This window comes from Brachycentrus maculatus, unplaced genomic scaffold (genome assembly GCF_059751285.1).
Source record: "Brachycentrus maculatus isolate JH-2025_06_01 unplaced genomic scaffold, ASM5975128v1 h1tg000090l, whole genome shotgun sequence".
Lineage (NCBI taxonomy): Eukaryota > Metazoa > Arthropoda > Insecta > Trichoptera > Brachycentridae > Brachycentrus > Brachycentrus maculatus.
The window spans coordinates 2,213,362-2,238,149 of record NW_028280844.1 but is presented as its reverse complement, the minus strand read 5'-3'; the positions used below and the strand labels follow the sequence as shown (position 1 = coordinate 2,238,149).

At 34.4% G+C, this 24,788-nt stretch overlaps 2 protein-coding genes across 10 annotated transcripts in view; one reads left to right on the top strand and one right to left on the bottom strand.

Annotated features, from left to right (window-relative positions):
- Nucleotides 1-2,508, top strand: part of Ten-m (teneurin transmembrane protein Ten-m) — a 514,493-nt gene extending 511,985 nt beyond the window's left edge. For all 8 annotated transcript variants that reach the window (XM_088258104.1, XM_088258106.1, XM_088258105.1 and 5 more), the window contains one exon: nt 14-2,508. In XM_088258104.1, the coding sequence (XP_088114230.1) occupies nt 14-730 (717 nt within the window). In that variant the 3' untranslated portion in view covers nt 731-2,508. The remainder of the gene's footprint in view (nt 1-13) is intronic.
- On the bottom strand, nt 2,492-19,542 carry Drp1 (dynamin related protein 1). 2 transcript variants are annotated; one of them, XM_088258109.1, is made up of 13 exons: nt 19,314-19,542; nt 18,967-19,111; nt 15,725-15,933; nt 14,686-14,896; nt 12,482-12,591; nt 11,239-11,376; nt 9,617-9,857; nt 8,591-8,736; nt 8,150-8,293; nt 7,272-7,421; nt 5,848-6,097; nt 4,271-4,482; nt 2,492-3,400 (listed from the first exon to the last, which is right to left on the bottom strand). In XM_088258109.1, the coding sequence occupies exons 1-13, from the start codon at nt 19,413-19,415 to the stop codon at nt 3,344-3,346; spliced, it is 2,115 nt and encodes a 704-aa protein (XP_088114235.1). In that variant the 5' UTR covers nt 19,416-19,542; the 3' UTR covers nt 2,492-3,343. The 2 variants fall into 2 exon arrangements, with proteins under 2 accessions (XP_088114235.1, XP_088114236.1); XM_088258110.1 differs by having other exon boundaries at nt 5,848-6,070.
- Nucleotides 19,543-24,788: the final 5,246 nt, after the last annotated feature.

The following is a 24,788-nucleotide window of genomic DNA, read 5'->3' as shown; positions in this document are numbered from 1 at the left end:
CATTTCATTCCAGATCAATGAAAAATTCTCAGACTTGAGTTTTGTTCCTGCGCCATTATTGAAGATGGAACCGAAGACCAGAAACCTTCTACCCAGAGTCGCCTACAGGAAGGCGGTATTCGGAGAGGGGGTCCTGATCTCCAGACTGGACAACCGCGCTCTAGTCAGCGTGGTGGAAGGGGTCAACAGCGTGGTTCAGGACGTCGTCACGTCGGTGTTCAACAACTCCTTCTTCCTGGATCTGCACTTCAGCATACACGACCAAGACGTATTCTACTTTGTGAAGGATAATCCGTTGAAGGTCAGAGACGACACGGAAGAGTTGAGGAGGCTAGGCGGGATGTTCAACGTGTCGCAACACGAAGGAGGGGAGCAGGGAGTGGAGGTGCGGCTGCACGGAGCGGAGGCGGCCGTGGTGCTCAAGTACGGGGTGGACCCGGCGCAGGAGCGGGCGCGGCTCATCAAGCACGCCCACAAGCGCGCCGCGGAACGCGCCTGGGAGCACGAGAAGGCGCTGGTGGCGGCCGGCTGGGAGGGCCGCGCGCTGTGGACCGAGGAGGAGAAGGAGGAGCTCATCGCGCACGGCGTGGTGGACGGCTGGACCGCGCAGGACGTGCACTCCAGCGCGCTCTACCCGCAACTGGCCGACGACCCGGGCAACGTGGCCTTCGTGCGCGACGGGCGCCGCAAGAGGAGGAAGAGCGGCCACTCGCACCGCCGCCGCTCCTGATCCCTCGGCCCCCCGACGCACCCCACCCCTTCCCCTTAAATACCCCTCCTCTTTACATACTCCGAATGAGCGACCCCTTACGATCCGTGTATATTAAAGTAACCGCCATTCGGTAAGAATACAAAGTATAAAAGCGATGATGAAAATATAAACAAATTGTCAGTAGTGATAAGATCTATGATCGAGTGTGAGTGACCGAAAGTGACGCTTTTAAAATCCACTACTAGTGATTTATTTAATATATAAGCTGTGAAATATATATATATTTGAATAGTGACTATTTTTTTCACATGTGTATCTCTTAGATATTTGATTAACATTTTGTTAGTTTTATTACGAGGTCTATAAATAAAATTGTGAGCGGAGACAATTCTCGCTATGTCTCGTGCGCGTGGGATATTTTTATGCGGATGAACTAAATCACAGGGTATCAACTGATAAAATACCAACCGTGTTTGGCCGTCAAGCCGGAGTGCCATAAAATAATTTTACTTTTACTGTATATTATACTTTATCGGCTGAAGTATCCTTTACTAAGTTAGAGTACCGGATATGTCCGGGATCTTGATTAAACTCATTTTCTATCGAATCTCATCTCTCCAAACCCGCTAGTTAACGGCTAGTCATGTGAAAGTAATCGTTAAACCTTGCATAAGTTACACTATTATATACTCAAACTATACTCCATTTATGATTTGTTAGATTTCTTGAAAATAGATTAACGGCGTTTTTATACTTATTTGTGACATCTCGAAGGAAGTGCTTCGAATCAGGGCTAGGCTGGTTTCCCCCGTTTACCTTTGTGAAACCATTTTGCTTTTCATGTTAGGTTTTCAAGATTAAATACCGATAAATATTGCATTTACCACTACGTAAGATAAATATGACATTCGAGACATATTTTGAATAGCCGCATTTAAGAATACAGACTGCTGATATTTATACTGTAAGAAAGTATGTGTTTACTGACATTGATCACAATTTCCTATATATATATCATGATAACCACTTAGCCAAATGTAATTTTTAGTGAAACATTTAAAGTGAATGCTGTAAATAATAAATACTCGACAAGTTTAGTAGAAGCTTTTGTTTAATGTAAGTTAATTTTGTATTCCAATGTATCTTTTAATGTAACGATACGCAATACCCACGTAGTCTAGACCTTCAGCCTAGAATGGACTGTACAACTAGAATATACAAAGTTTATGGTGTTTGTCCGACAGTAACTTTTCATTTCAACAATGGTGTCCCGTTTACTTTAGCTGTATGTTGTATGTTCGTATAAGGGAGGGAGTACTACTCGGTACTGAGCAAACCGACGTAAGGTGATATTTGGAAATGTGACTAATCAAAGCAATATGTTACTTTGTAACTTTTATGTCTTATTCGTAATGTAAGCTAGGTGATATCTGTGTCGTTATAGGGGACATTATAGCGGGCTTCTCCGTGACAAATTACTAACTAACTTGGATTAGAAACCGTTTCATGTTGTAAAAATTTATTGTACATAGGTACTTAATATAACTGTATAAATTATCATTACTTCTTTTGTACATATCTTTGTGTTGAAGATTATTTAAAGATGATAAATAATATATGAAGCCCTTAGAACGGGGGGCGGACACAGCAGTAGTGACCTATCCCAAATAGCCTAACTTCATCCTGACCCGTGCGGACAGAGTGGCGGAGAGACGTACCGACGGGGGAAGGGATGTACACATAGGCATTATTCTACTGGAAATGTATTAAAACAATAAATTTACTTACTTATAATACTCGGATCTTTTATTTCTCCTATTTATAAACAATGCTCCAAAATCAAATACAAATCATCATAATTCATCACTCTAAACTGTCAAATAGAGCAAACTATCGGTACAAACTTATTTCCTATAAATACAAGTACATTATAAATTTATTTCTGTAACAATAAGTACAAAGAAACATTCATAGTAACAAAACACAACAACGGGTCCGTATAACAACATGGCGCTTCATTATTACATTATTACATCAAAAAAACTGCACACTGATAAAATATAGTAAAATGGAATCAATTCAAAGCTAACCCTACTCTGATACTAGGAATAAATAAAAATCACTCGGGCCGCCCCCCATCGCATGCGCAGATACTTCTCGGGAACATTACCCCGACAAGAATTATCAGAGACAAGAGGCAGCGAAACAATACTGGATATTTGAGAACTAGTCAATAGTGGCTCCGTACAAAAAAATTCATTCTCTAAAATTATCTCAGGAAAAATCAGTTTTTTAGTTTCCTCGAGTTAAGGGATAAAAATACATCAAAACTAAACGTTGTAACTTCGATAAAATAGATTGTTTACATCCTACATTAAAACACATACACATCTTGTATCTATTGTGAACCTACACGTATTAAATAAGAAGTAAATTTAACACAAACTAAGCTATGCATTTTTGTGCCTACATATCATGTATATCTTTCTTGGACAAAGCAAATAGAGTATCAAAAATCACCAGCAAGTTGATCAAGAGTTTTTTTAAAAATTCATCTACGAGGTATAATCTGACTGAAACTGTTAACCCGACAGTTTAAATTCATAGACTAGAATTGCATTATCAGTTCGTTCACCACAGATGCGTCTCGCGGATTTCGCTGATTATTTGTCCCGCTCTCTGCAAGGCCTGCGAAAGAAGAAACATTTATCAGGTGCGTAAAACAGAGAAAACTGAAAAGGTACATGTTAATGTAAGAATAAACTCAATGTTTAACCACTTAATCCTTTAAAAAACACTACCTAGCAGAAAAATGCATAATACTTTACAACTTTGCGCTTGAACAACCATCACTCACTCACTAATAAAATGCACAGAAATTTGCACTATGAGGCATCGTTAGCAATGTCTCCGTGGTGTAATGGTCAGCGTGTTTAGCTACCGTACTGGAAGTCCCGTGTTTGATTCCCAGGGAGGTGAAAATAAATATTAGTGATTTTACACTCCAATATTTATTTAATACTATCCTGGACTGGTCCCTGAAGTGCAGGAGTGATCACTTCCTTCATGCAAGTAACGATCAAGATAACACTGCGTCAATATGATGCAGTGCCCTACCCACCATTGGGTGCGAATAAGGGTTAGAAGAAGAAGAAAATGTACATCTATGGACTTTTTTTTAATAGTAAAAGGGATTTTTGTAAAACCCAAGCTTCAAGTGGGTAATAAATAGGTTTAAAAAATATGATATCAATACGGCAATAACTAATATGTAGTATGCAATTTAACTATCAAGCATGTGGTCTTGGGTTTGATTCCCAGCAGTGTAAATGTCAATACAACAAGTTTATATGCTGAAATATTGTGCGGATAAGGGTTTGAAAAAGAAAAATAATACTATCCTAACCGGCTTCCTAAATCACAGGACTAAATGACGTATCCTCGTGTAATATACAATCAATGAAGCCTTCTATTATGTTGACACAGCATATGCCATCGAAAACGACAGAGAAAATTAATAGATAGTCCAGCAAATAAACAAATACAAAAAAGTGTTACCTTCAACATGTCCGCTACTTCCCTACGTCGATGGGCGATGTGCTCCGACTCGTTAAGTAATGTCTCCACCTGCTCGGACTTGTAGAGGTGGGTGACCAGCTCGGACTGCAGATTGTCCTTGACATAGTTTACTAAGAAGTGCATCACAGCCTTGGGAACGGAGTCCTGGATGGACTTGCGGACTATGTAGAAATATGACTTTATGAGGCGCTCTGCAAGTAAAATGCCAGGAATTAGTGAGGGTGGAGGACAATCTAATGAAAACAGAGTCATAAACCAAAACTGGGTATCAGAATTTTCTCATTGTTCTCTTTCCTGTACAGTATTTGGACTTAAATGTAGATTTAAAAAAAAAATCGGGAACAAACAGAAATCTAGAATTTATTTCTTAATTTATCCATAACAAATTATACAAAGCAGAAGTATGATACATTCAACAAGAAGTATGAAAAAGTAAGTCACTAAGTAAATGTTTAGTATGTGAAAAACATTAAAATACCAAAAATATATAAAAAGACACCTTTTGAGCATACTATTAAAAAAATAATTATACATACTTACATTTAGCAAAAATTCTAAATGAATGGCCCAAAAACCTGTTGTTTTGAATCTTTATAAAAAAACCTTTATAAAGACCGTTTTCCAAATTTCAAACTTAATTATCATATTCTTACCCATTACTGAATTTTGTATGTCACATCAGTAAATACATTAGTTTTAGCGACAGACATAATATTAGCAAACGAAAACTGATACAGCTTTTTGCTCCCTACCACTGAAATCAACCTTCTACATAATAATAAAATCTCTTGAAATCCATCTCTCATGACTAGAAATGGTAATCACAGATGGGTCTGATCACGGCTCACCAGTGAGCGATCTCTTTCCACAAATAATGGGCAAATACTATAAATCTAATGACTGTCATCTTTATGACCCACTAATGACTGTCATCTTTATGACCAAATCGCTCCATTCATTTAAAGAGATATTTTTCTACAATCTATCAGGGCTTCTTCTGACCATGTAGCTAAAAAACTTGGGTTTCGCACATTTTTGGAGTCTCCCATAAATTATAACCATTTCATTTCATTTTTTGACATCTCATCAAAGATGAAGAAGAATATGGAAGTCTGGGCATATACGAGGCTATGATATGAAAATAACTCCTGTAATTGGAGATAATCCAGATTTTGTGAACAAGTATTTGGACACACTCTGTTGTATATAACCATTTCATTTATTGTAACTGCAGTTGTCAGAATTCCATTTTAAATTTTTGGATAATATACCCAAAATTAAACAAGGTTATTGGATTAAATTCTACTTTTTTTACATGTATAAAATAAAAATATATAATGCGTTCCGTCCTATTAAGACATTATCGAACTCTGTGTTTGATAATATCTTAATAAAACGAAACGCATCACATATTTTCATTGTATATATGTAAATAAAAGTAGAATTCAATCCAATAACCTTGTTTAATTTTGGATAAATTACCCAAAAATTTATAAACATCTCAAAAGTATCATAAAATATAGGTCATTATGAAGAATAGTGAATTTCAGGCTTACCAATGACATCACAATCGTGCTCCTCCCTGTCCGAGAGTTTCCGCGTGTTCAGAGCCAGGTCCTCGGGCAGCAGGTTGACCGGTTTCATGGGGCTCAGCATCTTGTTAGGATTGCTCATCCCGTTGGCCATGGCCTCCTTGACCGGGCCCCGCCCGTTCCCGTTGGGTGTCTGGCCCGGATTGGGCGTCGGCGGGGAACCGACGAATCCCTTAGGGTTTGGGTTCTGTTGGAAATTTCCAAATGCTCCGTACTTGAATTAAAAGGAACAAAACACACACATTCAAGAAAATCGCCCAAACGGATGCTGAAATGGGCGGATGGAGGGAGACAACGTGCGAGAGAAGATGCAGGACCAAAAGATTTTCACATCAAACTAACAAGCTTAATAACAAATAAAATACATTAAGGGATGTTTTTACTTTAAGAAAACATACCAGAATGACCTTTTTATACTGTTTTAAGTTTCCAATTTAATGTTTAATTTTTGAAAATGTATACTTTTCACTGACATGTTTCATAAATTATTATCAAAGTATCTGAATAAAAATTGTGCGCTAAATAATAGAGTAACATATTGATTAATTCCCATGAAATTCAAAGAAGTTAAGCCAAATGTAACATTAAAAATACTTCATTAAATTATGTATAATGTGTTATCTACATTTGTTTATCAAATCATTCCAAATTTACAGATTTCATTGGAAAATCAAGAAAAATTGGGAATAAAGTCACAGAACAAATATATTTACTCAATTGTAAGAAACATAACCAGTAACTGATTGGTTTACACAATAATTGTTTTAATTCTTGAATAATAATTATCGATTTTAAACATCAATTGACAATCTATTTTCTTCAAAAGTTACACATAGTTTTGTGAATGAAATACAGCATCTTTACTACTATAAATTAATGCAAAAAAATATTACACAGAAAGTTCAAATCAAATTAGTTTAAGAGCAAGTAAATAATTTAGTTTTTTTGAGCAATAAAATTAACTGATTTTAAATATAAATTATAATGAATTTCCGTGGAGAATTTTTCTCCGATTCCAATGTTTTATGAATTGTCATAGGTATTTTTAAGTTCATTCTGATAAATTTTAGTGACTTTTTATTTCACTGTTTTTAATGGAATCAAAACAATTATAGATTTTACGACATGATATCTCTGAAGTCGATTTATATTGGATTTTATTGATTTGCTTTGTGAATACACATACAATTTAGAAGAAATACAAGTTATGCAATAATATAGCTGTTGAATACCATACGTAGGGGCAAAAAAAGGAAAGAGCAAAATACTTAGGTCATTTACCGGGAAACGGAAGGTTATTATAACCTGACAGGTTTTTATCACATGACAACTGGTACAAGTTCAAAAACAAAAGTTCAGTAGACAATGATAATAAAGTGAAGGCTTACACCGGAGGGCTGTTGTATTTGGTGTCCAGAGAACATGGGACTGCCGTGATCACTTCCTTTCATTAAGCTGGAGACGAGAGCAGCATCTCTATGGAAATCTGGATGCTTTGTGTTGATATAAGCCAATTCTATCGCAACTAAATTCTCCACCTACAATTATAATTTTTTAAAATAGTAAATATTTATTAAAAGTACATTTAAACAAAGGAGGGGGCTTGTGCCCAAAATTCTCAATTATCACAATGTCTTAGTCAAGAAAATCAATTACAGAGCCTGTCGGAAAGATCGTTCCCAATGCATCAATAATAGGCCATGAGATCAATTTCAAGACCTGCCAGAAAGATCATTTCCAATGCATCATTAATAGGCCATGGACCTGTCAAAAAGATCATTTCAAATGCACCAGTAATAGACCAATTTTCAAGACATCATACCACTGAGATGAGCTTGCCATCATTGAAAATAGGCATTTTTTATTATTTTATTAAGTAGATAATTGTTCAAGCCAATCCATGGAATTGCAATGCTTTCTAACATTGAGTGTCAATAGTTTCCATCACCATTGGGATTCAAGATTGGTTTATCTGTTTGCCCCTTAAGAATGTGGGTTCCAACCCAGACATTAAGATTTCGGTTTGGTCTCATATAAATTACACAACTACATATCTCGAAAACAAATTAAACAACTGTGACCTCCAATGTGCAGATACTCAAACTTTACAGCGATAAAACAAGCAAAAATATTAATCATGTTTCAAATTTCTTAATTTTGCTAGTAAGAATAATACAAGATGGGTCAAGTTGGTAAGAGGGAATAGAAGACAAAAAGACAGTGAGTTTTCCGAAAGATGTTTTTTGGTAGTAAAAGTAACACCTACCATGCTGTTGGTTGTTGGTAGACGAGTTCTCAAGAGCTGAGTGACAACATCCACAATTTTCTGATGTAATCGGGGGAATCTCAACATTTCTTGTTGAACTTCCGTTCCACAGTGTTGGACAATGCGTTGCATCTCTTCGTGTACCTACACAAAAAACAACATATATATATAATAAGTTCGCCTCCATAGTGTAATGGTCAGCATGTTCGGCCACCTTACTGGAGGTCCCGGGGTTAATTCCCAGGGGGGTCAAATAATTATAAGTGATTTTCACTCTAATATTTATTCAATATTACCCTGGACTGGTCCCTGAAGCGGGGGGCTGATCACCTTTCCTTCATGTGTTAATGATCAAGATATCACTGCGCTCATATGATGTAGTGCCCTATGCACCATCGGTGCGGATAAGGGATAAAAAAAAAACAAAAAATATATATGTACCAATTCAACGCATCTCAAAGAAGGATCTTCCAATCTTCTGATTTGTCTTTTTACAAGAAGTTCGAATGACACTTCCGGCACAAACAGAGCGGGACGAGGACCTGTAGCGTTTCTGATGGCAGTCAGTATTTCCATTTTGGTCAAACCTTAAAAAACATTCAAATTATAAATACATTTTTTTTAATGTTGAAACATATTCAATATATGTAATAGAATGTAAAAGCATCCTTAAAATTGTGTTATAGTAATGTTTCACTTTCCTTATCATTCATTCTTCACTTTGTGTAATATGTACCACTTTAAAAAAACTCCACTCTAGTCATGAGTAGAGTTTTTTAAAGTGGTATTACATGAAGTGAATATTAGTTAATATTTTTTGTAGGCAATAATTTTACAATATATCATATTAATTAGATCCCTTTTGAATCATTTGAGATAATCGGGAACAAAGGAATGAATGATATGATAAATTACCATTCCGTGATGAGGGAATGGTGATTCCAACCGGTCATCACAAAGCAAGTGAATTGGTATTACGTACAGTGAAGGACGAGTGATAAGAAGTGTTACATTATCGTACTACGAAATTAATAATGCTTTAGTACAGTGTTCCGCAAACTTTTTCTGTTCAAGGTACGCCTGCCAAATCGAGAAATTTTAGAGATACACCGAAGAACAAAATAAAGTTTATTTAATATTGATCTAATATTAAAATTAATACTATTCGAAAACATATCATGTTTAATGCGAAATGTGAGCCAAGCATTACTAGCGAGTAAAGCATTACTGAGCACAGGCGATCGAAATTTGGAGCTATTGTTGATAACGCTGCTCTCATCTCTTCGTTAATCGTCCTCAAAAAATCCCAATTCGGACGCTCTTTGCGCAGCAAAGCGCCTCACTTGCATAGCATTCAGCTATATCTAGGTGTGTTAACTTCACAAAACACGACTTTTTTCTGCGGCACACTAACTAATAACCACGGTACACCATTGCTTTAGTATTCAAAGTAAAAAATATATTTACCAACAAGTGGATGAATAGAGTCCAGAGTCCTTCCAAAGGTCTCGTGGAAAATATAACATATCCTGGCACCGCCGCATAGTTCCGTGGTCTCGATATTCCTGGCCGTTCCCTCAATAGTGGAACAATAAGCGCTGGCAAACTTGGTGATGATTTGTAGCAACGTTTGCGACTTGTCCTGTACATCTTCTCCGTAAGAGTTCAGGAGGGATTGGAATTGTGAGACCATTACATTAACTCTAACCTGCAAAATTCAGACCAAAATTATTCTCTGGTGAAATAAATTGTTTTAAAATAAAAGTAATCTTACAACATTTTGAGTGTGTCCAAATACTTGTTCACAAACCTGGATTATCTCCAATTATAGGAGTATTTTTTACTAATTAATAAATAATAATAAAACCCTTATCCGCACCCCAATGGTGCATAGGGCACTGCGTCATATAAACGCAGTGTTATCTTGATCGTTTACACATGAAGGAAAGGTGATCAGCCCTCCGCTTCAGGTACCAGTCCAGGGTAATATTGAATAAATATGACAGTGAAAAAATCACTTATATTTATTTTACCCCCCTTGGGAATCGAACCCGGGACCTCCAGAACGGTAGCCAAGCGTGCTGACCATTACACTACGGAGGCGGACAAGTTTTAAGTTTTTTTTACTAATTAATTAGTTTTAACTGTAGTGTAATGGTAAGCGTGTCTAACTACTGTGCTGGTTCGATTCAGAATGTGATTTGAGTCGATCGAGGATAAAATAAACATTAATGATTATTCACTTCAATATTTATTTAATTACCCCGGACTGGTACCTGAAGCGCAGGATTGATCACATAAATAAATAAAAACATGTAAATAACGATCAAGCTAACACATCATCAATATGATGTAGTACCCTATACACCGTGGGGTGTGGATAGAGGTTAAAAGAAGAATATGAAATTGGAGACTTGATTGAATGATACAAAATGATGCATGACAAAAATTTTCTTCATAATAATTAATTTACAAGAGACATTCAATTCAATTCAAACCCTTATCCGCACCCCAATGGTGCATAGGGCACCGCATTATATAAACGCAGTGTTATCTTGATCGTTAACACATGAAGGAAAGGTGATCAGCCCTCCGCTTCAGGTACCAGTCCAGGGTGATGTTGAATAAATATTAGAGTGAAAAAATCACTTATATTTATTAGACCCCCCCCCCGCTGGGAATCGAGCCCGGGACCTCCAGAACGGTAGCCGAGCGTGCTGAGCCGCCCGTAGTGCTCCGTAGTGTAATGCCGAGCGTGCATACACTACGGAGGTGGACAAGAGATATTAATAGAGGAAAATGTTTTATTTTCACACATATTTTTTATATGTTCAGAAATAACTACACAATATGTCATGTTGTCATAAGGGTTCTATCAATATAGCTAATATTTGTATTCATAGAACCATTTTATACATACAGAACAATATTGCACTGTCAATACTGGTTCCCTTAAATGGCATTTGTGTTCAAACAATTTAAGATATATGATAAAAATATAAACTGATAAAGAAATTATTGGTTATTTTACTATTTTAATTGAAACTCAATTGATTGATAAAAAGTTCATTACACGCAAAAAGGTTTACCTTGAGATCGGGTAAACAATCACGTATGTGGTGCATCAACAGTCGATTTAATGTCTTGGCGAGGTAGGGAGTTCCGTTTCTTGAAGCGATTGTGGGATATTTCCTCTGCAAGAAGGATGCCTCATCCCTTAATGCATCCTACAAACAAAACATTCCAAACTTATCACCAATAATAACAAAAAAAGTACAAACTTTTTTTAAAGAATACGATAAAATATTTGTACATATCACTCACTCCTTTCAAGTACATCAGAAATCAAAAATCGTCAATTTTCAGTTATGCATGTTTTCAGAATGCCTAGAAAATGTACTATATCACAGCAAAAGAGGCATATTTTTAACTTAATATTTACCCACTCCAGGGCAGAAATTGTTGTTTTTGCATTTTGAAGAAAAGGTATTGTTTAATTATTTTTTTAAACATACTAAATATTTTTCAAATGGAGAAAAAACCTTCAGGTTTTACCTAAAAAGATCTGTTGCACAGTAAAAAGTTCAATAAGTGGCTTGGATTTATTTTTAATACATTGTGTTATATTTTTAAACTTTAAAAACGTTCTCCTGAAAAATCAAGTTTTTTTTATTTATGACGTTCTTGAAAGGAGTGAGCGATGTGTATCGAATTAACCCCCGAGGGATTGTTATAATTTTTTCAGATATCTCAACAAAGAGGAAGAAGTTTGTTTGAGAAAAGGACATTGAAGTCTGATACACAACCTATTATTTCAGCTTGTATTCCGTGTAAATGATCATTCCTTTCTTCCTTGTGTTAAGATATCTATTTTCAAAAAAAACTTTGCTGTATTGCGGATTTATACATAATAAGAACCTATTTTTCTTTCAACTGCATTATTGTTTAGAAATGTCATAAGAGTAAAAATAACAACAACAAAAAACACACACGCTCGGATGGTATTATTGCCTTTTTATATAGGCGCAAGGGGTGGTAACTAACCAACACTATTTAATACTTTATTTACAAGTCTTGTGTGTGTGTTAGCATTATGTTCAAGTCAACTCTGATAGTGTTTTATCTATCATGTATTGTTATTATTACTTATTTAACAAACACTTGTATAATGTGAAATTAACACACCCCAGAACAGGTTTTCCAATTTGCGAGCCACAGTATACATTCTGGCATTATTCTGATAAGTAGTTCAATGATACAAACATAATACTTATGGTATATCTATAGATCTATTAGATAGACAAATGAATAGATAATTATGAGATTGCTTACTGTGATTGATTTATTGTCTATGATGTCTTGTTGAGATCGGTTAACCACTCCTACAATGCCGAGTTTTACAGGAATCACTCTCCCGCACAATATTTCAATGGCATCAGTACCTGAAATAAATAAATAATATAATAAACGATCTTAGTGACTCATGGCTCAAAACACACAAACATATGAAGAATAATCCGGGTAGCATTAAATAAAAACTACATTGGCCCAGCCGTTAAAACAAGTTTTGCCCAAAAAAATTTTTCATTCCTTGCTCCAAAAATATTTAATTTGCTGCCCGAAACCATTAAGATTTCCAGGAGTGATCAGGTCTTTAAGAACAGTGTCCGTCGATGGTTGCTTAACATTGGAAGGGACAAGGTAGAAAGTGAATTGATTAAAGTCCAGGTGTAATTATCACATTGAAAAACCTTAAACTAAAAATTATTTTTGTATCTCCTGTATGTTATGTTTATAATCTAATGATAAAAAAAAAATATTAAAAATTAAAAAAAAATAAAAATATAAATTTTGTATTATCATGTTAGTATTCGGCTCAACACAGGCCATGCCTAAAGAGCCGTAATACGTATAATAAATGTGTATATGAAATGAATATGTATATTGAATGTATCTATGTATTATGAAAATAAATAAATTAATAAAAAAAAATAAAAAATAAAAAAATTAACATCATCATATAACAGTGAACCGTGGAAATCAAATGGTATTAAGTCCAAATTTTGAGAAAAACCATTTTATGGTTGAATATGATCATAATAATGTACTTCAAAACAATATACATACATACTTTATTCTACTTATCCCGAAAAAAATAATATAGACACATCCATTTTCTTTTTAAAAAAAATTGTAGTGGAGGACTTATTATCAACAAATCAAATTTAAAAAGAATATTTACAAACTTGCAATGTAGAATAAAACAATAAATAAAATACCGGGTATTACACCTCTCTCTACAGATGATTTGTGAAAGGTTCATTCTGAAAGGTCTGATTTTTTTTTTAATTATTTATTTATTTCATAGATACATACATTTTTTTATGTATTACGGCTCTTTAGGCATGGCCTGTGTTGAGCAGAAATACTTACATGTTGATACAATATTTTATTATTATTTGTTTTTTTTTAATTATTAGATTATGTACATTACATACAATAACAATTTACAGCATAAAAGTATTACAGTAAAATAATTACACCTGGATTTAATCAATTCTATTTCTACCGTGTCCCTTCCAACGAGAAGCAACCATCGAGAACTAAGCATGTTAATAAACTAAGATTAAATTAAGCATGTTCATACATATTGTAAATAATAAAAGATATTTATTCATCGATTTCAGTAATTTCTCAATGATAACATTAATTTATTATTACCCTGGTACAGTATCTGAGATACAGAATTGATCACCTTGCTTTCATCAAATTAATGACCAAGTCGTATCAATTTGATACAGTGCCCCATGGACCTTTGAGTAAAGAATAAAGTCAGAAATATTTGTTGAATAGAAAAAAAAATAACCTTTTATTTTGTACATTTCTATTTCACAATAATTTGCAGTAAAATGCATTGATTATTTTCAATTAATTGTGAAAATAAACATGCAGTAACATGAAGAGTAAATCTACTCATAAGTAGGCATCAGTGGCTTGCATAGAGTTTTTAATCAAGGTAGGCAGTAGGGTTGGGTAAGGATAAAGCATAGTAGGCACTGGTCGTGTTTCTATATGGAACGCGAGTAACCAAGGGTAAGCGCTACTTTTTTGCCTATATAGAATGCACGTCTCTGGTAGGCATAGACTATAAAACTTATAAATTTGAAGTCTAAGTAGGGCTATGAAAGCGGCGTTGCATAAGCTATAGCTAGTTTCAGAGTCACTTGGGCGTTAGGTAATCCATGCATTTATAAAGCATTAACCTGTTAACCGGGCGGGACGCATAAATACACAATATCGGGTACGGGTAGGACATATGAATACGTCCTTGAAATATATGTATATTATATTACATATATGGATGTATATTTTTTCGAACAACAAAGGTATTAGTCATCCATACATGTCTCGACATGAATTTAAGACACGGAGTGAATCAGTATTCGCGCCCGTTACAAGTTGCGCAATTGGACAGCGGACCGCCAGGATAACAGGTTAATGACTAGCTCCTTGGTGCAATATATCAGTAGACGAACCTGCATCCATGAGATCCAGTTTGGTGACAACGGCCAGTGTCCTGCGGCCGTCAGGATCTACCTCCTTAGACATCTTGATGCTCTCGCTGGTGGCCATGTCGGTGTTGGCTGAGGTCACGGCCAGTATTATGGAGTTGGGGTTAGAAATGTACTTCAGGATCAAGTCCCTTATCTGGGCTTCTATGTCTTCCGGTTGATCTCCCACGGGAACCTTTGAAAATCATTGTTTTACTATTAGAAAACTATATGGTTTCAATTTATTAACTTTATTCAAAACAACCATGTTAAAAAAAATAGTAAAAACACTGGTGCAATTTTATAAAAAAAATATTAATTTTACAAATCCTTAACACTTCGCTGCGTATCGGTGTCCTTTAAATTTATCATCCCTATTCCTGACATTTTCCATTTTCTATTCCGCCACATGAATCATGTGGAGTAATTTCCACACCTAATGTGCCAGCAAATGTTTCTAAAGCAGGAATAATGTCGTTGTCTGACCTAAATAAAACATCACCACTTACGTGTTAGTTACTGTCATCAACTTAAGAAACACATACTAATACAAAGTGTCAAATTAAATTTTGATTAACACATTGTTGTCAGGCAGTTTTTTCACCAACCCCGACCCTAATTATACTCAGACAGTCCACCGCCCGACCCTCAGTATACTTATCACAAGCAACTGCAAACCCAATTCCAATCTGTACAATGTTTTTTGGCGTCTCTCATTCCGTACCAAAAGTAAGCGAATAGAGCGCCAATAAGCGTCATAAAAGACAGTTTTAAGCGTTTCCCGCAAACAATGTGAAGATAATAATAACAAATTTCATTATAACTCAAAATTGACAACACACTAACTTTATTTGAAATTGCTGTAGCATTAATGCAATTTAAAAATATCAAAATATAAATCAATTGTGTATTAAATATTTTTTGTGATTTTCGGGCCCCGTTATCACAGAGTGGTCTCCGATTCAGACTCAACGCCTCAGATATTACACAAGTGAATATAACTGTCACAAAGAGCTAAAGTTACCTTAGTTATTCCGGGTAAATCTACTAATGTCAAGTTAACCACTCTGGTTGAGAATATTTTGAGGTTGATAGGCTCGGGACATATTCCTTTCTTATTTCCCGCCATCCTGTCTGTCTCGCTTTCAATTTCTTGTCGCATGGCACTGAAGTCTGTGTAAATCTTGTCCTTGGTGTGCAAAAACTTTCCCCACTCTTCAACATCAATCGTGCCTGTAACGCATGGATAAAACAAATACATGTGTAATTGATCAATAAAACACCAAATAATAAATTAATAAAGGAATATCGCTGAACTACGTGTTAATTGAGGAGACAATCATTCAAACACAGAAATAACAAAAGTTTTTTTTTTTAAATACATTAATCCATGTTCTACACTGTATTAACACACTAAGGATGGGAAAGGTATTTCTACCCGTTCGGTCAATTGATGCTTAAGGACGGGAAGGGTATTTTTACCTTCTGCGCCAGCCTAATTTCAAAGTCAGAAAACAAGGAATTATTTAATATTTTTTTATGAATGTTATGTACAAATCTCTATGTTAAGGTATAAACTGTTTACAATTATCAAATTCCGTCGCCAGCGGTCCGCAGGAGTTAAAAAACACCAGTCCGAATGTATAATATAATTTTTTTAAACTATTGATATGATTACTAAACAATTCATTGTAATAATAGATAAATTATTAAGATAACTTAATGATCACTTATCACATACTTTTTTTTTTTACGTGTTTGAGCATTTTTTTTTTCAATTAAATAATTACTTAAAGTAAAAATATTATTACAATGAATGGATTCATCGTAAAACTCTTATGTTTTCATTTAATACATCCATCGCTTATTTTAATCCTAAATTTAATGAAGGTAAAGTGATTTATTTAATACATTACGAGCAGTTCAGGTAGTTTCAAGAATAAACTAATTTTTATATTGTCCAAGTCGTAAACTGATTTCGGAACCTACCGTATAGTAATCAAATTATTAGCAACTATTCTAAGAAGACAGGTTCATTTATTTTCATTATTTCAAATACAATTTGATAATTATGAATATTTTATAGCATAATACTCATGATCTTGATTCTTATTTATGACTAATAAAACACTTAACTCCAGATCATGATATATATATATATATATGATACGCAACTTTGCTAAGCGATGCATGTCTATAAACATTTTGTTGGTGTGGCTGGACATTGAACCCAAGACCTTAATAAAGGTAGAAAGCGGCATAAACACTAAATAACGGCTGTAGCAGTCCATAAATGACTATCTGTGATACAATCGCTAATTATAATATGTATTAACAAACTAAAATTCAATTTTCAGTGCCATACATTCAATTTAAGTAAAATGCGTTAAAGCATCCAATTAACAGAACACTTCACACCAAAATTTTAACAATTACATTGCAAAATCTAGGGCAACTAATGTATGGAGAGACTTCAGGGACACAGAGCAGAGGAAATTACATGCTATCAAATTTGAGAAACTAATCAACGCCAGGAAATGTACGTATTGAGAACGTAATTGAATTTTTTGGTGAAAATATCAAACAATATACCATGTAAATAAATACCCTTTTTTTTCATTGTTTTCAGCGGTGGGATGGCACCTAAAAATGGCATTTATAATAAAGATTTGTACATATCTCTTACTTGTTTTTGTAAATGACAAGCAAATACAAATAATGTCCAAATACTTGTTCACAAAATCTGGATTATCTCTAATTACAGGACTTATTTTCATATAACTTTTTGACATCTCATCAAAGATAAAGAAGATCATTATTTTCATCTCACCAATTGAGGTCTCTAGTGAAGTTCTAGTGATTCAAGAACAATGTTTCAAAATTAGTTCATATATATAGAACTTCCAAGAATTTGATTAGTGTGGTTGTCAATAATGGGTAGAATTAATGAATGTTACACGTGCGTAAAGTGATCACTTAAACCAGCCTGTGACGGTCGTCAGCCCTGTAAATGCCCCGACTTCCATATTCTTCTTCATCTTTGATGAGATGTCAAAAAATAATACAATTCAAACTAACCACCAAGTTTGTTAAGAAGTCTCGTGTCAATATAAAATAACAATAGCGATGGTTTTTTATTTTTATTTAATATAGTTACTTTTTTTATACAATTTAATACTATGTAGTGTAGGAAACATTAATTTTGCTTCTATTGAGCAAAGAAAAAACAAATAATCATTTCTTTCAAATATTCAATTAATAACTTTGAGTTTCTGACAATACAAATCAACAACCGAAAAAATATTATTAATTAGCCAGTCATTGGAAATAAAAATCCAGGAATAAAGTATTAAAACCGAGTATAAAATATCCAAGTAAACTTTTTTTACATGTAATTAACAGAATTAAAAGTTCATCGATCTTGAAATAGCATAATTTACAAACTAACTAACTAACCATCACGCCGCTTCCCCGCAGGGGTAGACAGAGAGAATAGAACACCACACCACTCTGTCTTTGTAAACATTCTCTCCCACATTCATGCATCTTCTCATTTATAACCGACTATTATTACGACTCCTGACCGGCCGCTTTTAAGTATTTGACGTACCTGATTGTGCCAAGTTTTCCTCTGTCTTCCTTTGCCTCTTTTTCCAACTACATTCGCCTCATAAATTTGTTAAACCGTTCTTTCCTCACTAATACGTTCCAAATGTCCAAACCATCTCAACACACCTCTCTTCATTTTATCGATAATGCTTATATCAGCCTTGCATTTTTTGCTTATTTCACCATCCGAATATCTATCATAGCACCATTTTATATATAATAATCTTACACTATGAGTGCTGAAGAACTATAAAAAAAACAATGATGGTCCTTTTTGATACCTTACTCAAAATGATGAAAGGTTTTTTTTGTATTAGACCCAGGGTTTATCTTCAAGCAGTATGTGCAAATATAAATGCACTTATTACGATAGTAAAAAAATAATATAAATTGGTACCGCAACATTACATGTAACCTGTGAAATACTATTATTATGTATAGAATATTAGTCACATGTTCCAGGAAAGAATATAAGGGTATATGTTCACTCATACCATAAACAGATTTGTATGTATATCAGCTGATAAATATTTCATTGATTGCCAGTGATAAGGCTCCTGAATTAAAGTATTCAAGGACACTTAGTACACTCAAAAACAAGTAGAAAGTAAGATAAAAAACACTCAATATAAACATTTTCAAAATATTGATACTCACCATCTTCGGCAGATCGATGTTCCTTGCTGTCTTTGGGAGCATAAATCAGCTGTAATACTAAAGGTCTTCTCGTTACGATGCCGGTCCCTCGTGGTAGAAAAGACCGCCCTACCAAGCTCTCAATCACCGAACTTTTTCCCGAACTCTGCAAAACGATTAATTAGACTCCAAATCATGGATGACCTTAGCACTCGTAACCATAACAAAGAACGGCGGGCATGAGAAAAAGATGACATTAACTTAGAATTTAAGTATACACAATCCACCCGAACTATCCAAACTGTCACCGGAGTGCCGAATGTGATAAAGACGACATGTTATGCAATATAATATCAATTTTCAATCACCTGGGTCCCAAGAACGACAATTTGAGGAAGTTGAATGGCATCAGCTCCAACTGTGTTGAATACATCTTGTAATTTATTTATCACAGGAATTAGTGCTTCCATTATTTAACAGCGACTAAATTACTTCAGTTCACACAATATTATTTTTATTTTAAATTCTAGAACGTACTAATAGTTATAGAAAATAACTTCAAACAAGCACTCCCAACGGACAGACGGCGGCCATCTTACTTTTAGAGTTAGAGATGTAACACTACTAAATCGATATTTTAATAACAGATGATCGATATCGATACATTACTGTATCGATATCGATATCATTTCACATTTTTGAATAGATACCTACGTATTTAATCAACATTCAATACTCAATGAAATTGGAATTCTTTTTTTTTGTTTAATTTTCCCCTTGCAAAAAACTAGAGACTTCCAAACATTATATTTTAATATATATTTTAATAACCCTGTCTATGATTTCACACAAATTTTGAGAAAGAAATATTTTTCTCTAGAAAAATCAAAGGTTTATTTGCGTAAAAGTGTGCAAATTACGCAAACCAGAACTAGTTGCAATATGCCATCCCAATCTCGTAGTACGATTCCTTTTCCGTTTACTGGTATTATATTATACATTTATTTGAAATAACTAATGTCCTTTCCCCAAGCTTCTTCACTTACGCTTTTTGTATCCCAGTAAACATTCCTTCACAAAAGCTATCCACTATGTTTATTATTATTGGGCTAGGTCACATAGATCATAATGATTCCAATGTTGTGAGTACGGTCTCGGCTTTCTTTATTTTTGTTAGTTTATTGTACGCGACGCGGCAACTAGGCAATCGCGCCGCAGCACAAAGTACTGTAGATGCCGCAGGTGCTGGCGTCAGCGCAGAGCGGCCGGGCAAGTCTCAGTCCGCGGCCGCGCTCGACGGTGGATCTACCCGCGTAGAGATCCACCGAAAGCCCAGAGATCCCTTGCGATCGCCGGCGAAGGTGGTATGTATCACCGGCAGTCGCAACCTGCACGCAGCAGGCAACCGGGTCGTAAGTCCGGTATCGCTCCGTCGGGTCGTCGCGGTGGCTCCGTCGTCGTCCAGTCCGGGTGCAGTCAGCTCCAAAGTAAATCCGAGTCCAAGTCCAGGGGGTAGCGGCGGTCGAATGTTCCTCGGGGCGATGAGTCCGGGCGGGCAGCGAAGTCGGGAAGAAGCGGGGCGGAGAGAAGAAAACGCAGTGGTAGTCGGTCGAAATCTGATTTATTTACATGAATGCTCCCCTATATATACCCGCTCTGGGTGCCTCGCCGTAGCGCCGCCCGGCCGTGCCTGACCAATCGCGGAGGGGGGTATGTCCGCCAATCACGGCGTAGAGGGAGCGAGGGCATTCGCGTACCGTCTCCCTCTAGCACGTATAAGGACATCCCCACTCCGCTACTTCGGCGCAGTCGAGCGCGCACCACAGAGCAGTATACAGTTTACAATTTATTCAGTCTATAATAATGTCTTAAAAATAGCTTAATCTAGCCTAGAGCTAATTTCTCCTCGGTATGGGCAAATACCATCCCCGAAAGCGACACATTTCAGTCTTTATTGAGGGGGCAGTACATTGCTAACACATACCGAGGTCCCTAAGCTAATTAAATTATATTTCTAAAACTAGTGTCTTCTTTACGTCGGCTACAAATATTATAACTTTATTCTAGCACTGGATACATCGTGAAACAAAATCATAGATTACCTTTACCATTATTTGAAATTTTTTATTACTGAATGTACACTATGATGACTGTGACTGCTACCTACTAATACTTTACAGTATATAAATTTACTGCAACTGAATTCCTCTTCAAACTATTTATCGATATTGAGAATATCGTTTTTTAGGCCGCCCAACCCTATCAAAATGTTACCATAACTATGACGGATTTTCCCGATATTTTTTTATTATGTATGAAAACGCTCAGTACCTGCATACTTTTTTTTAGAACACTAAAAATATAGCAATGGAATTAAACCACGAAATGCGTACTATTTTTCATAAATTATTATTTCGTAAGTATCGTCAAATATGACGTTAAAACAATTTTTCATTTGGTACGACAATTAAAATTGGTAACACATGTAATTTTATTATCAATGTAATTTTATTTACTGGTTTGGATAGACGTAAATTTTTTATCCCAAAAATGTTTCGACAGTTATTTAAAACAATATATCCTTACCTCAATTTCAATTATTAGTAGTTAATTTTTTTTTAAATTAAATAGTGGTTTTTTTTCAAAATTCATATATGATTTCTTATGCTTTGTGTGCTTACATTATCTCAAGAAGTGGATAAAGGCAACCAGCACACGTGAATTTTTCGTTGGTGTTTTCCGCATTCTAAATTCCGAGTATTTCAATTCTATACGAAAAATTATAATAAAAAAACGACTGTGTTGGGTAGGTACCTAGTTTTAGTATGGGATTCATAAATTCGGAATTTTGAAGGCGAAAAATGTGCATTCTTTCCCTCGTAAGTGAGTTTTTGATTTATTCATTGGATGCATAACCCTCGTTTGACTACATAAGCAGAAAATTTTAAATTTTCATCGTTTTCAAATAATTCCCGCACGATTTACATACGACAATAATACATATTTAATTTAAATAATTCCACTAATATGTACATCAGGTTGTATAATTTACGCAAACAGAAAATCCTATTCTGCACGGGAAAAAAGCGTTATTTGAATTGGCGCGAATTTGAAAGTGTACTTAATTTCAATATGTTCATATTTAAAACTTGAGACAATCCTGCCTAAATAAAATGGGAAATTCAATTGTTGTTTCTGCACTTCCATAGTTGGTATCTGCCTACCTAGCTGGTTGAACACCGCATTTTAGCAGTGCTTCTCAATTTTTTACCGATGTGTTCTAAACCAACGTTTAGAACGCGAATTTTCCAAAAGAAAATAATGCATGAAAATATTGATTATATCGGCTCTTATTAACACAAAACGAGTCTAATACATACAATCCTTTATAGGTTGAGTGTGTTAAATTAGATATTTCTCCCGTCTGACGATGATCCATTGTTCATTTGTCTTGCATTTAAAATATAGATACTTCAATCTATTGTATCTCGCTCTTTTCTTTATACATTTCAACAAGAGTAATACCGATGATATGCAGTAATTTTGATAACAATAAAATTACTTTAAAAAAAATATATGCATAACTATTAACATCGTTCATTTATTCAATGGCAAAGTAACCGAAACGGAAACATATTTTTTTTATAACATCATTTTAAATTGTCAGTCAATGCATCACATTTTACATATTTATGTATATGCAAAGGTACAGATTTCTATTCTAGCGAATTCCAAATAATACTATAACAGTAGTTTTGGTTTTTTGCTTTTCAAAAAAGTTGTAAAAAGTTTGGCGAGCACTGCATTAGGGAATAGATTAGTGCAATGCAATGCCATGCAACTATAGAGGAAGTATTCTTACTTCATCGCAGCAGCATTACGTAATACGAAACATCTCGTTCCTAGACGGCGAGATAAAGTACAGAAAGATACCGACTGCTTCTACTGGGCTCCAACATAACGGGAAATTCGGATCAACAATTATTTATTATTTAACATCTATACGTATAATATAGTACCAACCAAGTATCTAATCATCTCAGTCTGTTATTTACCATTTCGTAATATAATTGAGATAGATTATAGCTACCATAAAAATTTCTGATGATTCATTAAAAAGATATAATATTGTATTTAGAAGAAAAAAACTTATTTTATTTCTAAGAAATAATAAATGAATATACCACAACTTATGATGGTATTTATTTTTTTTTAATTTAAATTTTGTTATATGAAAAACGCTGCAAATAAATCTGGTAAGTGATAATTATAATGATCCAGAGCAGTTAATCAGATGGCCGAATGGACAGTTGGCCGAACAAATATTTGGTTGGCGGACATTTGGCTGAACGTACATTTCAACGAATGAATTTTATATTTAAGTCAATCAATTAGTTTTGCTTATATTCGTACATAGAATTGTATTTTTTGAGTTATATGATCGACCAAATGTCCAACGGCGAAATATCCGTAGGTGAAACGTCAATCGACTAATTGTCCGTCGCTAAATGTCCGGTAGCAGTTAATGTCACATAAATTTTAATACCCATTAAAGGTTCGTTACCTAACTAATTTCTTCTTTGATGTTTATTCTGAAATCTGGAATACATTTTTTCAATAAATTATTCACTTACAAAATACACTGTCAAAAAAAATTATAAACGGTATTTACCACTTTTTATTATGCAAACGAATAGTAGGCAGATCTATGAGAATTACGTCGATTAAAAGTAAAAATCGTAGCCGAAGTTAATCGCTAATAATGATGATGTTTTTATTATGTACCTATTTTATTGACAAGATTATTATATAATAAAGCTGCATATCTCTTTCACCGAAAGTATTACAGCCTATTACGACAGTGAAAAAAATTTGTAGGTCATACGAGAGGAAAAAACATTCTGCAAAACAATATGATGATGTAAAATGAGAAATACTTGTTTGACCTACTATTTCAATTTTAAAAATATTTTTACTGTATTCACGGTATGTTTAATTATTAAAATAGATGGTGGATGCTTATAGTTAAAATAAAAATATTAGAAATCTATTCACGAAATTAATCTACACGTATAAATAAAAAAAATATTGTTCACTTGTTCAAAATTTTAGATATCCTAAAGTTAATCTCTGATTATTTTTAAATTTTAGACAAACGTTACATTTAAAAACGTGCGTATATTTATTTCACCGAATTCAATCACAAGTTCAATTCATAAATCAATTTAATAACACCTGTGATAGGTATTACCTGTCACAGGTACAAACACATTGTTTTAAAATTGTTTTATTAACGCAATGGCAGTGCCATCCGTTGAACATTACAGAAACATAATCAATACTAAACATTCTCATATCAGACAGCGTGCTTACGACACTTACTAACATTTTCAATTTTGTCGATTGCATTGTTTTGTTGATTTTTATTATTTTGTTTGCTTCACTAGCAAAGGTTGATTAAGACTTATTAAAATGTGTGCTTTCTTTTTTATTTCTTTTCTATTTAATCAGACTGATCCATAGCAACACATAGCCTAGTACGGCTAGCGATAAATAAAAATCCATTTATTGTTATGTCGATTTAACAGTTAAAATAACACAGAAAAATAAGACATTCATTTTAAATTGTAATTTTTAGCAGGGCATTAAATCACCTCATTCGTGGTTATCTTGGTAAAGAATAACCAGCAATGCAGCCTGAAGTGTAAAAAATGTAATAAAATTTACTAACCACGACGCTAGTAGATATTTTTAAACAAATCAAAGTTTTTACATAAATAAAAATGGTTAACTATGGATTTTATATGTTAATGAAACGTTTTAAAACAGTTTTATCTGGGTTT